The sequence below is a fragment of the Gymnoscopelus braueri genome (assembly GCF_963280865.1).
Source record: "Gymnoscopelus braueri genome assembly, chromosome: 17".
In the NCBI taxonomy this organism is placed as follows: Eukaryota; Metazoa; Chordata; class Actinopteri; order Myctophiformes; family Myctophidae; genus Gymnoscopelus; species Gymnoscopelus braueri.
Window position 1 is genome coordinate 37,668,010 of NC_137617.1, and position 13,927 is coordinate 37,681,936.

The window sequence follows — 13,927 nt, forward strand, 5'->3', positions numbered from 1 at the left end:
CGTGCAGGGCGTTGCTGAAAAAGTGCTTGTTCCTTGTTCAGTTACGAGATTCACTCGTCAGTCAGAGACTTGACAGAATAAAATGGGAACATCAGTCAATCGTAATTAAAGTAGATCTTTCAGTAGATCAAGTAATAGACGGATCAACAGCCTACCAGATCAACTCGCTACAATCTGAGGTAAGAACACAGATGATATTTTATTAAACAACAACAATATTATTACAACTAATGCAACTGCATATAATGGTACCGTACATAGTTGTCCTACTGCTGTTAGTACTACTGTTACTGAATTTACTAAAGTACTAATACTGGTATTGCTATTGCTAATACTAGGAGTAGTACTACTTGTAGGTGTTGTTGTGACACTACTATCACTGTCACTAGTACAGTCAGTACAAATACTACTATTACTGCTATGAATACTAAAACCACTACAAATACAAGTTTCAACGTGTTCTTTACTGTTGCTTTATCTTGTGTACTGGTACATATGAGAAAAATAAAACTGGTTGTTGTTTCTCAGACAATAAAGCAGCATCAATAAAACAACAACAACAATAATAATAATAATAATGGCAATAATAATAATAAAGGGAATTTAAAAAGAGGAATAATGAAGAAGGAGAACAGCTGTCCTATACTTAAGGTGTGCAGTGCACAAAGTTCTCACTCCTAGGTTATAAACATCTATAATAAACAACTCGGTGTATAAAGCTGTAAAGTGTACTTGATATTTTTCAACGCACAAGCTGCCTCTGACACCAGACAGGCAGTCGGGGGCGGGCAGGTGGGCTATTATATAAGTAGAAAATATGACTATAGAAGTATTATGTCTACTCATAGTATTGTCGTTGTTGATTTCTCTTCCAGCTCTAACAGCTTCAGGCAACATTCCAGATCAGAAGATTGTGCCTGCAGACAAAATGGCTTCCCGTTTGACTCGTCAGGAAGAGGAGCTCACCTGTCCTGTGTGCTGTGACATCTTTAAACATCCTGTTCTGCTGTCATGCAGCCACAGCTTCTGTAAAGACTGTCTGCAGAAATGGTGGACAGGAAGACCAACACCGGATTGTCCTGTTTGTAAAACAATATCCTCCAGTAACAATCCTCCTACAAACTTGGTGTTGAAGAATCTGTGTGAGAACCTCTTGGAGGAGAAACGCTGGAACCCCTCGTTGGTGAGCTCAGAGGACATCTGCGCTGCACATGGGGAGAAGCTCAGGCTCTTCTGTCTGGACGATGAACAGCTGGCGTGTCTCGTATGTCGTGATTCAGAAAAACACGGCGGTCACAAGTTCTTACCTGTAGGCGAAGCATTGGGCCGTTGTAAACAGAAAGTCGAGGAATTACTGAAGTCTTTAAAGGAGAAACTGGAGGTCTTTGATCAAGTTAAAACAAATTATGACCAAACAGAAAAACACATCAAGGTTCAGGCTCAGAACACAGAGACGAAGATTAAGGAACAATTTAAGAACCTTCATCTGTTCCTAGAAGAGGAAGAGGAGACCAGGATTGCCATTCTGAGGGTTGAAGAGGCACTGAAGAGTCAGGAGATAAAGGAGAGGATTGAGGAGTTGAACAAAGAGATGGTGTCACTCTCGAATGCAGTCCAAGTCGTCGAGGACCAGCTGAGAGCCGACGACCACGTTTCGTTCCTGCAGAACTACAAGACCACGATGGAAAGAGTCCATATCACCTTGCATGACCCACAGCCGGTTTCAGGAGCACTGATAGACGAGGCCAAACACCTGGATAACCTGGCCTTCAGAGTCTGGCACAAGATGAAGGACATTGTCTCCTACACTCCTGTGATCCTGGACCCCAACACTGCCTTTCCACGATACAGCCTGTCTGATGATCTGACCAGTGTGAAACATTTGAAATTTGAAGAGAGGCTGCAGCTTCCTGACAACCCAGAGAGGTTTGGCTACTTCAGACGTGTCCTGGGTTCTGAGGGCTTTAATTCAGGGTCTCACAGCTGGGATGTTGAGGTTGGACACAATAAAAACTGGGCACTGGGTGTGTTAGCAGAGTCTTTTCAGAGGAAGGGAGAAAAAGGGGGTCAATACTGGACTATTCAGTTTTATAAAGGTGTATACAGTGTATTCGGGCTTGGCACTGCTCTCACTGTCCTCCCAGTGAAAAAGGAACCTCGGAGGATCAGAGTCCAGCTGGAATGGAACAGAGGGAAACTGTCCTTATCTGATCCTGATACCAACACACACCTACACACCTTTACACACACCTTCACTGAGAGACTGTTTCCCCAATTTCTTACTTTGGATGAAAGTGATGGTATGTCTGTGAAAGTGTTACCAGTGAAGATCTGTGTCACTCTGGAAAACCACGGGTTGAATGTCTAGTGTCCAATACATTTAGACTATTTGGAATATTGAATATATTGATTTTCGGACTGATTAGCGGCTCCTAATGTTGATCCTGTTGATCATGTTTATGGCAGGTTAGTGATTATTTTTTAATTAGCTGATTATTTTTAATTGATGTATCATTCAGTTTTGAATGACTTTGGTAGATGGACGGAGGCCTGAAGTCTAAATTTAGTCAGCTTGTAATTCAATTACTATCGTAACAGGATTAGATATTGATTGATTATTGATAACATATATTGTAGAGTTCGTCATATTCAAGTTTTGAATTATATTGATAATTTGATTGATTGATTGATTGATTGATTGATTGATTGATTGTTTTTATTTAAAAAACATGCAAATACATGACCATATATTTGTATATTTGTGAAAAGGATTAAAACAAAAAGCTTGAGAGCTTATTTCCATTACATAGTTTCAATACATTAAAATATTGATTATTATATTAAATATGGCCACATAAATAACATGGCTCATGTTGTCGAAGTTTGAGCTCCATCTTTGTCAATCTGTTGGACATCCTGTTCCATATGTGGCACATACAAAAAACTATAGAAAACATTTACCTGTAAAAAAGAAAAATCACATGAAACGATTTAATGAAAAGTTAAACTGAAAAAGTGGTCAAGGGGTGCACGCACACCCGTAAGTCGGCTATTTCGACGGGTGCTAGATCAGAATACATAATAATGTAGAGAGAGAGAAGGTCTGCACACCGTCTTAATGCTCCCAGAAAAATATACGTATATTATTAAAATATATATTATTCATGCAGCAGTCAAAAAAATATGTTTCGGCCTCTATGGCCTTCGTCAAGTATACAGTATACCTGACGAAAACCGTCAGGTATAATCACAAACCAAGGGTTGGTAATCAGAAGGTCACCGGTTCACCTCCCGGCCCGTCTACGTGTCGAAGTAGCCCTGAGCAAGAATCCAACAGATCCTACACCCCTGCATGCTCAAATCTCACATTGTTCTTACATTCTTGTCTTGTCATGGCCAGTGTTCCATTTGTTGAAAAAAAAAGGCTTTAGTTTAGATCGTCTTTAGATCATCTGCAGTTGTTATTTTTTAACAAAAACTGTAAATCTTTGAAGATTTTTAAAAAATTGATCAAAATAGGAACGCCAGGCTTAAAGTGATTGACGTAATCGTTTAATAAAACTATTCAATTTTAATATTATTAAACATAAATGTCAAACATATCAGACAGTCTACATTTTCCAAAAGGAAATGCATGTGTTTGACCAGATACAGGGATAAAACATATCCCTACCAGCCATTCCTCCATGAAGCAGATAGAGCTTAATCTAAATTTGAAAACATTTACTCTTTCTATAAGGGACATTCATAGATAGAAAGATTCAAAACAGAAGCCAAATCATGAATTTAATATGAGATGTTATGACCCTAAATCCCCACTTATCTGGTCTGAGGCCTTTTGAGTTTGACTGAACACGACCAATACCTTCCCCTCTCCTCCAGACGGCGCCAATGTCTTCAAAGAGAGACTTCCCAAAACCTTGGTTGACATTTTAAAATACATTTATGTAATTCATCATTCAATTCATCACAACACGTTGTGTGCACGACACATTGTGAGCTTGTAGATCGTCTGTTTTCAACACATGCAAAGGTTGGTAGCAGTGGTGGAAAGTAAGTAGCCTACTAGTTACTACTTAATGTACTCAATTACTGTACTTATAAGTACTTCTTTGGGCAAATATTGTACTTTTACACCACTACAATTATTTGAAAACCTTACTTACTAGTTACTTTGTAGATTTGATTATTACAAAACATACATTAACCACTTCAGCCCTATACATTTTGAAAATAGCCGATCTGCAAGCTCACAATGCGTTGCGATGCTACAAGCTTGTAGATCTGCTATTTTCAAAAGATACTTATACATTTTATACATTTGAAATGTTGTGAAATGGGACATTCTGCATAATGAGTACTTTCTACTTTTGGTATAGGCCTACTTTAAGTACATTTTGATCCCAATACGTTTGCACTTTTACTCAAGTAGTCCTGTATTTTTTATTCCAGACTTTTACTTGTTAGGGCACGGCCACACCAAACTATGGTTTCCCGCCGACAGTTTTTTGCAGCCAGTATGGTATGGCATGTACCAGCAGGCTTAAAGAGTGCATAAACGCAAGGTGTGCGCGACAAGCGGAAAGACGCGCAAGACCATCAAACCACGCCATTCTCATTGAAAAAGGCAGATTCCGCAGATTCCGCCCCATAGGTAAAATAAAAGTGCGGTGTGACCGTGCCCTAAAAGAGTATTTCTACATTACAGTATTGATACCTTTACTTAAGTAAAAAGTACTTTTACCACCACTGGTTGGTAGCATGAGTAACATTTACTCAACCTGGCGTCTATAAGAAACAAGCAAAAAGCGTCATGTTGTTCTGAACCAATGGTGGCTCGTTCGCGACATTCAGCGCATGTTTGAGTATCATGAGAGACTACAATGAGCAGGAGTAGAGAAAAAAATAAGTTTGCATCGGTTAGATTAGGCGAATTTCAGCCTTCCACGCGCCTCCATTATGCCAAAGGAGGGGGTCTCCAGACTGGACAAATGGGGATTATCTGGAATAACGCAACGGCCATTTCTACGTTGGTGAGTAATTAGCTACACATCAAAGATAACACTTAACATGTCCGGATTTCTCCTTTAAAGGACCACTTCAGCCATTTTCAACTTTCATCTTGCTCATTATAATATGGTAAAATGTTTGCCTACTCACTCTGCGTCTCAGAGCAGGGCTGTGGACACTTCAGAAACCTGCCTACCTGTGACATCATCGGTAGGCAGGTTTGGCCATTTCAAACAAGATTTCAAAATGTTTTGTTACATTTTTTTATTAATGCAAGAACAATGGCTTCTGTTATAGCATGCTAACTAAAAATAAATAAATAAATACCAGATGACTATGATGGAACAGGAAGTCCAACAAAAGGACACTGGAGGTCAAACCATGATGAGCCTCGTGTTTTATCTGGCCATATTTAATCACAACCACAATATACATGTTACGTCTCGCTCCTCCTCGCCTCCACATCCTGGTGCTGTGGTCTCTCTGTACCCGGCAGCACCACCTGAGGGCTCCATAGCACACCACAGCACACCTCAGCACACCTGTGTCCCGTTCCCAATCTCCTCACCTGGTCGTCATCTGCAATCACCTTCAGAGGCTACAAAAGCCTGGCTTGCATGCAGCTCGGTGCCAGATCTTCACCAGTCTATGGTTGGTAAAGTATAGCCAGCCAGACTTAGATTCCAGTGTTGTAGAGTTATAGCCAGTTTAACTTTACGCAGTTACTGTGCACTTTCCCTCCTTGTGAATCTATTACTGACCCTGCTTCTCCTCTCTTCTCCAGTGCCCAGGATTCCTAGCTGAGTCGTGCCAACCTACGGAGCCCACACCCCTCTTCCCCCCACCTTGTTCTTTAACCTCCTGTTAATAAACTCGCCCGGGTGGGCTTTAACCCTTTATTGCCTCCTCCTTGCTGTGCGTTTGGGTCACACACACACAAGTCATAACAGTAAGATCTGGCCAGCTGGACCCAGCCAGCATGGAGGGAGAAACCCCAACCCCCACTCCGCTTCAAGTCCAGGGCCAGGTTTTGGCCCAGCATTCTCGCCTGTTGTCAGAGGCATCTGATGTCATCACCAGTATGCAACAGGAGCTTCGGGGGGTTTCGACTCACCAGCAGTCCCAGGCCGACCAGCTGACGCGCCTCACTACCCTCGTTAGTAACCTCTCCAACCAGGTCACCGCACTCTGCACTAAGCTCCCCCTACTCCCGGGTTCTCCTGACTCTTCGACTGCTCAGCCTGTCCCAGCGCCAGACGCGGTCCCTGAGCAGGTCATGTCACACAGCCGGGAACCCCACCTTGCTGCCCCGGCCCCCTATGACGGTACCTTATCCCTCTGCCGGGAGTTTCTCATGCAGTGTGAGTACGTGTTTGATCTCCAGCCCAGCATGTACTCCACCTCCCCTGCCCGTATAGCTTACATAACTAACCTGACCACCGGAAGGGCGCGCCGGTGGATTTTGGCTAGCCGTGAGGGGTCTGCAGCCTATATGCAGATCTACAAGGATTTTGTGATGGAGTTCAAGTGTTCAAGAATTCGACCATGACGTCCAGGGGCAGGACGCAGACACAGCTCTCTCCACTCTCCAGCAGGGCTCTTTCTCTGTAGCAGATTATGCCGCTGAGTTCCGCATCCTCGCCGCCCGTTGTGATTGGAACGAGCCTGCGCTTCACAGCGCGTTCCTCCATGGCTTGGGTGAGGCTACGAAGGACGCCCTAGCTGAGAGGGTGAGACCCTCCACTCTGAACCAGCTCATCTCACTCTCCGTTTCCATTGATGAGCGCCGCCGCGAACGTAAGCGTGAGAAGGCGTCCCAGCATCATGTTGCTGCCAAGCCATCTTCCTCCACCCTGTCCAGTCTCACTCGGCCTTTGCAGGTTCCATCTGCCTTCCCTGGTTCCTCAGGAGAGGACTCCATGCAACTGGACCGAATCCGTGTGACTCCCAGGGGCCGCTTATCTCCAGCTGAGCGTGAGCACCGCAGACTACATAGACTCTGTAGGTATTGCGCCAGCTCAGCGCACAGTGTTCACTCCTGTCCAATTTTGCTCTCCAGAGTGTCCTCTTCTCGGGCACCAGGGGGAGTAGTTTCGCCCACTCTGGGTTTTCGGGTGAGTCGTCTCGTCACCTCCCAGCCCCTCACCAGTGTTGCCAGATTCCCTGTCACTCTCGCCTGGCAGGGGCAGACACTCACCATTGCAGCTCTTATCGACTCCGGGGCCGATGAGAGCTTTGTTGACCTCCAGTACGCCCAGAGGGTGGGACTCCCGGTCTCTGCTCTGAAGAGGCCTCTCTCTGCCTTCGCTCTGAATGGTCACACCATGGGTCCCATCACACACCGGACACAGTCCCTCACCCTCACTGTCTCGGGAGATCACTTGGAGAACATCCGCCCCTACGTCATTCACTCCCCGGACGCCCCGTTCATCCTGGGCAGACCCTGGTTGGAGCTTCACACCCCCAACGTCTGCTGGAGTTCTGGGCGCATTCTCAGCTGGAGCACCGCCTGCGAGGTCTGTTGCCTTCAGTCCGCCCCGACCTCCACCCAAGCTGAATCTCCTCCTGCCCGGGTTGCTCCTCGGCCGAGGGGTCTTCAGCGGTATAAATACATACATACATATTAATGATCAGTATGATTCAAACCTGAATGATAAATGATACACAGAAAATAAAAGCATGTTTTTCAATAACATCAATTCATTTACGATACCAATTTATGATTATACAAATTTAATTAGAAACTGACTGATAAATGTACAATGTGAAATAAAACCATGTAATCAATATTAATCAGTTAATATCAAATCATGTTATGATTATACACATTTAATTAGAAACTGACTGATAAATGTACAAATGTACAAATAAAAGAAGGTTGTCAATAATCTTTCTATCTATCTATCTCTCTATCTATCTATCTAATACCATAGTAATTAAAAACTGGATGATACATCAATTAAATAATCATAGTTAATTAAAATGTATAATTGATGGCCTGCCATAAACATTCCCTTTTGATCTGGAGAGCACTTAAGCAATACCATATCAATATATCCAATAGGCTTTTATTGGATGCTATAGACATTCTAACTGTTGTTTTGCACAGAGGCACAGATCTTCCCGGGTAACACCTTCAGAGACATAGCACCACCATAACGACCACTATAAATGTATGGAAACAGTCTCTCACTGAAAGTGTGTGTGAAGGTGTGTAGGTGTGTGTTGGAATCGGGATCAGAGAAGGACAGCTTTCCTCCGTCCCAGTCCAGCTGGACTCTGATCTTCTGGGGCATCCGGTACATTGAGAGCTCAGCGCTGGACCCCGATGAGGAGAACGCTTGATACTTGCCATTACTGAAGAATAACATGCAGTATCCGCTCCCCGTTTTTCCTTTCCTCTGAAAAGACTCTGCTAACACGCCCAGCGACCAGTGTCTATTGTGTACGACCTCAACGTCCCAGCTGTGGGTCCCCGACTTAAAGCCCTCAGAACCCAGGACCCTCGCGTAAATGTCAAACCTCTCCGGGTTGTCCGGAAGCTGCTGCCGAGCGTCTCCGTATCTCACGCTGGTCAGATCATCGGACAGGACGAGTCCTGGCCATGCGGTGTTGGGGTCCAGGATCACAGGGGTGTAGGAGACGATGTCCTTCATCTTGTCCCAGACTCTGAAGGCCAGGTTGCTCAAGTGTTTGGCCTCGTCTATCAGTGTTCCTGAGACTGGCCGGGGGCAGTGTGGGGTGAGCTGAACTCTTTCCATCGTGGTCTTGTAGTTCTGCAGGAACGAGACGTGCTCGTCGGCCTTCAGCTGGTCCTCGGCGGCTCGGATTGCATCGGAGAGGGTCACCACGTCCTCGTTCAGCTCCTCAATCTTCTTCTTTATCTTCTGACTCTTCTTTGCCTCTTCCTTCCTCAGTGCAGAGATCCTGGCCTCCTCTTGCTCCTGTAGGTACCGATGAAGTTTCTCAAACTGTTCCTTGATCCGTGTCTCTGTGTTCCGGGCCTGGACCTTGATGTGACTTTCTGTTTGCTCGTAATTTGCTTTGACTTCATCAAAGGTCACCAGTTTCTCCTTTAAAGGCGCCAACGATTCCTGGACGTTCCATTTGCAACGCCCCGACGCTTCGTTCGCGGTTAAGAACTCGTGTCCGGCGTGTTCTTCCGAATCACGACACGCGAGACACTCCGGCCGTTCGTCGTCCAGACAGAAGTACGAGAGCTTCTCCCTGTGCGCGGAGCAGCGGCGGTCGGCGGAGGTCGGCGACGCGGGGCTCTGGGAGGGGTTCTTCTCCTCCAAGAAGTTCTCACACAGGTGCATCACTACCAGGTTTGTGGTGGGTTGGTCCCTGGAGGACCTTTTGTTGCAGACTGGACATTCCATCGTCGGTTTGGACTTCCACCATTCCTGCAGACAGGCTTTGCAGAAGCTGTGCATGCACGACAGCAGAACGGGATGTTTGAAGATGTCGTGGCACACGGGCAGGTGAGCTCCTCTTCCTGACGAGCCAGACTGGAGGCCATGTTGTGCCATTCCATCTTCTGGTCTGGAACGTTCACCGAGGCTGTTTACACCGGGAATACTAGAAGATAAAAACAACAATAATAACAATAATGAGTAGCAATAGTACCAGTGTAGTAGCAGTAGCCAATGGTTTAAAGTAACTAAGTACAGTTACTCAATTAGGCTACTGTAGATCTACTTTTTCTGCTTTTTTTAATATTTGAAAAGGTGTGAACATATTTCAACGATAATGACGATTATGCAAAAATAATAGCAATTATCTCAAATAATTGCGATTAGACGATTATGTAATAATTGTGACAGGCCTAGCCTCGGGCCTCGGCAGATTTGGTCTGGCCCCGTTCGGTTGTGATTGAACCCCCCCCCCCCCCCCCCCGAAGTTGTGGGGCACCAATCAAAATGCAGATATGGGGGCGGGCTTATCACCAGAAGCATTTTTTTTTATTCGCCCCTTGGAAATACAGGTTCCACACAGAGATTCCTCATTAATATCTACGCAGTGATATTAGTCTGGCCATGCCAGGCTAGAAACGCAGACAGACCTCTACGGAGGCCTCCCGCGGGTCACAGACAAGGTCAGAGAGAAAAGGAAGAGGCTAGTAGAGCAGCACTGTGTCAGGCACCTGGAACTGGTAGCGAGCAAACTGACACTGTGGTAGTCAACCCAAGGCACAGCTAGGAGGGGAAAGAAGCGCACCTCCTACGGAGACACATTGAGACGCAGTGGTGGAAAGTAACTAAGATACTAAGTACATGTACTCAAGTACTGTACTTCTTGAGTACAATGTTGAGGTGTTTTTTACTTTACTGGAGTATTTCCAATGTTCTGTACTTCTACTCCTACTCCACTACATCTAAGAGGAAAATATTGTACTTTTACCCAACTATAATTATATGACAACTTTAGTTACCAGTTATTTTGTAGATTTTGATTATTATTACAAAACACATTAACCACTTCAGCCCTATATATTTCAGCCATTTGAAAATAGGAGATCTACAAGCTCACAATGCGTCGCAATGCGACGCAGATCTGCTATTTTCAAAAGACTATTTTTATTATTATTATGACATCATTATTATGTCACAAGTATGTAATTAAGTAAAGCTCATACTAGGACTTCATTCTGGGTCTGGCAGAACCAGGTCTCCTGGTCTTGTTAACCTACAGAAACGTTTGTCACATTGTTTACACAACACAGGAGTGTTGTTTTTTCCCCCCTGAGTAAGACAGCTGAAGTCATGACGTCTCTGTGTCTTTACTCCTCCAGATAGATAGATAGATAGATAGATAGATAGATAGATAGATAGATGGCGTGGCTACGGCGGTGACATAATTGCAGCTGCAGCACGTGTTCAGTTAGCTCCAATCGGAACCTCTCCTCCTCCGCTATATAACTCAGAGATGAGGTATCACTGCGTAGGGTACAGGCAGAGTGCGACACCGGTGAACGGTGACCAATATAGCTGATTCTTACCTTTTTCCGCACATCGTATCCAAAAAGTAAAGGTATTCCCCCCTGTTCTCATATGTTTGACATTTTAGCGGTAAATAAAATGTAAGTGACGGGTTGAATCAAGCGTTTAAATCGCTTTTTTTAGTCAACCTGTGGCATGTTTTCCCTACGCAACCTTAACGGGCACAATACTGCGCATGCGGACGGGGTTGACTGGCCACAGGCTGGCTAAAAAAGCGATTTAAACGCTTGTTTCAACCCTTCGCTAAAATGTTCATGATCGCTAAAATGTCAAACATTTGAGAGCAGGGGGGAATACCTTTACTTTTTGGATACGATGTGCGGAAAAAGGTAAGAATCAACAATATGGCCCAACATTCGCCGGTGTCGCACTGTGCCCGCACCCTACGCAGCGGGACCTCATCTCGGAGCTTCATAAGGCGGCTTTCCATATACATGGACTTACCTAGCCCCACCCCACACCGCCCACCACAGCAACGGTTTCCACTACAATGAAGTGGGTAGAGTGGTGTGTAAGTGGTACTAAACTGGTGCCTAAAAAGTACCCAGTCTTGGGTAGGTCTGAGCTGGGCTAAGCGGGGCTAAAGCTGTGACTGCTACTGATTGGTCGGCTCACAGCTGTGTCTGTCCACTCAGGTCTCTGTAAAATGTAAACACTACGGTAGCAGTGTTGCCATGTCCACTTATTATAAGCGACATTGGGCTTATTTTTCTGTAAAGTTGCTTGTAAATATTGGTAGTACTTTTACTCCACTACAATTATCTGAAAACGTATTAGTTACTAGTTACTAGTTACTTTTCAGATATAAATGATTACATTATAAAACATACATTAACCACTTAAGCCCTATTTTATACCTAGGCTATTTGAAAATAGCCGATCTACAAGCTCACAACGCATCACATCATTGTAGATCTGCTATTTTCAAACATTTTAGTACTTACTTTTGGTACCTTAAGTACATTTTGATACCAATAGTTTTTGTACTTTTACTCAAGTAATTCCAGACTTTCACTTGTAGATGCTTCTACATTGCAGTATTGATACTTTTACTTAAGTAAAACATTTGAGTACTTTTTCCACCACTGCTTGTTTCTAAAATGTAGTTGATTATTTGGGGCTTGTTTCCATATGTTGTTGAAACCAGTGGTTCTTAAACATTTTCATGTATTTGTCAACATTATATATGTATATATATTTTTTAAATAGCAGATGCACACACTCACAATGCGTCGCATCGCTACGCGTTGTGAGTTTGTAGATCTGCTATTTTCAAATAGCCGTAGATAGTCGCTTCTTTTGGGATTGTTTTCATAGACCTGATTGCTTATTTTTTTCTGCTAAACCTGGCAACAATGAATGTGCGACGATACACGCTAATAATGTTTTTTATATAAGTGATGGCAACGTGTTTAGACACCACACAGGTCTTCCCAACAATAGCGAAGATTAAAGTCAGGGTGAACATGGCCAAATAATAACTTAAGAGCCAAACTAGCTCTGAGGAAGCAAGCTAGCATTTAGGCTAACCCTGTAGCCTGAGGCTAAGTTGGTGTGTTAAAGAAAGGGGCGTTGATTTCCTTCGGGAGGGGAGGGGAGGGTGGGGATTTTGCGAGTGGGGACTTTTGTGCAATGGAAACGCAAGACATTTTGAAGCGGTGTGGTGCGGTTCTGGACTGTACTGGACAGTGTCGTGCTTAAGCTGTGATGGAAAAGGGGCTATAGCGGAGGGAGAGGTTCCAAACGGGACTAGTGTTTAGTGTTTGTTTTACGCATGCGCGCTCTCTGAGCCTCAACCCAACGTTGTAGAATAATGGCTGCTGACAGCTGGTCAAAGTCTGCAGACAAACCCCTGAAAGGTGTCGTTCTAGACATGTGTGGTGTTCTATATGACAGTGGAGCGGACGGCGGGGTTCCCATTCCTGGCTCCGTTGAAGCTGTGAAAAAGTGAGTCTTAAAGAGAACCGTAAATCTCTGCATTCTTCGGTTGTTGTAGCCATGGGACGGGTCCAAGACGGTCATCTGTCATGACAGTCATGGATAAACTGCAACCTGGTGTTTGCACTTTGTCCCTTTTTGTCCCGTACATCTACATAAACGTTCAGACGTCATATATAAAGTGCTTATCCCATGGCCACGGATGTTACAATTGTGTTCGGGCCCTCAGAAGTACCCGTATCTTCCGTATTGTTCAATAAAAAGCAAATTAATCCGATTGGTGGCCATTTTCTCATAGAGTTGTACTGTATCAGAGTGCAATACACCTCCCAACCGATAGGGTCGCGTAGTTGAAAGCATCCATGAGTAAATGTACTAATAGTTACTTTACACCACTGCATAGAATGATTAGAATCACACTTCCATTCCATTTCACATTAATTTCCAGGCTCAAGGCGTCAGACCTGAAGCTGCGCTTCTGCACCAATGAGACCCAGTCCACCAGGGAGAAGTTTGTGGCCAAGCTTCAGAACATGGGCTTTGAGATCAGTGTTTCTGAGGTGTTCTCTCCTGCTCCTGCAGCAGCAGCCATCCTCAAGGAGAGAGGCTTACGTCCCCACCTGCTGGTTTATGATGGTACTACTGCACTTTAAAGCAACTACTAGTCCTGTGGTTCACGACCTTTTCAGGCCGTGACCCCCCCAAAATTAATCATAGGCTATATGAACTGGGGACCACCCACACCCTGACAAGCACTTGGAATGTAGTTGAAGCATTACAGTTTGACTCGGTTCCACAGATAAATATTGTGAAAATGGCTGATTTACAAGCTCACAACGCCTCGTGTTGCGAGGCGTTGTGAGCTTGTAGATCAGCTATTTTCACAATTTTCATTTGACAATTTGGCCAATGTTTGACCAGTTTTTATAGTATAGTTTTTTTAATCACTTTTGATTCAGTAATGTTTTTGGGGGGTT

General features: G+C 44.4%; 3 protein-coding genes across 3 annotated transcripts in view; 2 read left to right on the forward strand and 1 right to left on the reverse strand.

Annotated features, from left to right (window-relative positions):
- The first annotated feature begins 49 nt into the window (after nt 1-49).
- On the forward strand, nt 50-2,731 carry LOC308105323 (zinc-binding protein A33-like). The gene is made up of 2 exons (XM_080455980.1): nt 50-179; nt 876-2,731. Exon 2 carries the CDS (start codon nt 929-931, stop codon nt 2,366-2,368), a length of 1,440 nt encoding a protein of 479 aa, XP_080312106.1. The 5' UTR covers nt 50-179; nt 876-928; the 3' UTR covers nt 2,369-2,731.
- Nucleotides 2,732-7,650: 4,919 nt separating this feature from the next.
- LOC308105123 (zinc-binding protein A33-like) lies at nt 7,651-11,025 on the reverse strand (the record flags this gene model as incomplete). The annotated part of the gene is made up of 3 exons (XM_080455755.1): nt 7,651-7,656; nt 8,289-9,591; nt 11,012-11,025. The coding sequence occupies 3 exons, from the start codon at nt 11,023-11,025 to the stop codon at nt 7,651-7,653; spliced, it is 1,323 nt and encodes a 440-aa protein (XP_080311881.1).
- Nucleotides 11,026-12,825: 1,800 nt separating this feature from the next.
- LOC308104001 (phospholysine phosphohistidine inorganic pyrophosphate phosphatase-like) overlaps nt 12,826-13,927 on the forward strand; it is a gene marked incomplete at its 5' end in the record, with an annotated part of 38,160 nt that continues 37,058 nt past the window's right edge. The window contains 2 exons of the mRNA XM_080454246.1: nt 12,826-12,959; nt 13,399-13,586. Of these exons, the coding sequence (XP_080310372.1) occupies nt 12,826-12,959; nt 13,399-13,586 (322 nt within the window). The remainder of the gene's footprint in view (nt 12,960-13,398; nt 13,587-13,927) is intronic.

What these genes read in the sequence shown, in the direction of transcription:
- LOC308105323 (XM_080455980.1), top strand. Translation starts at nt 929, where the DNA reads ATGGCTTCCCGTTTGACTCGTCAGGAAGAGGAGCTCACCTGTCCTGTG.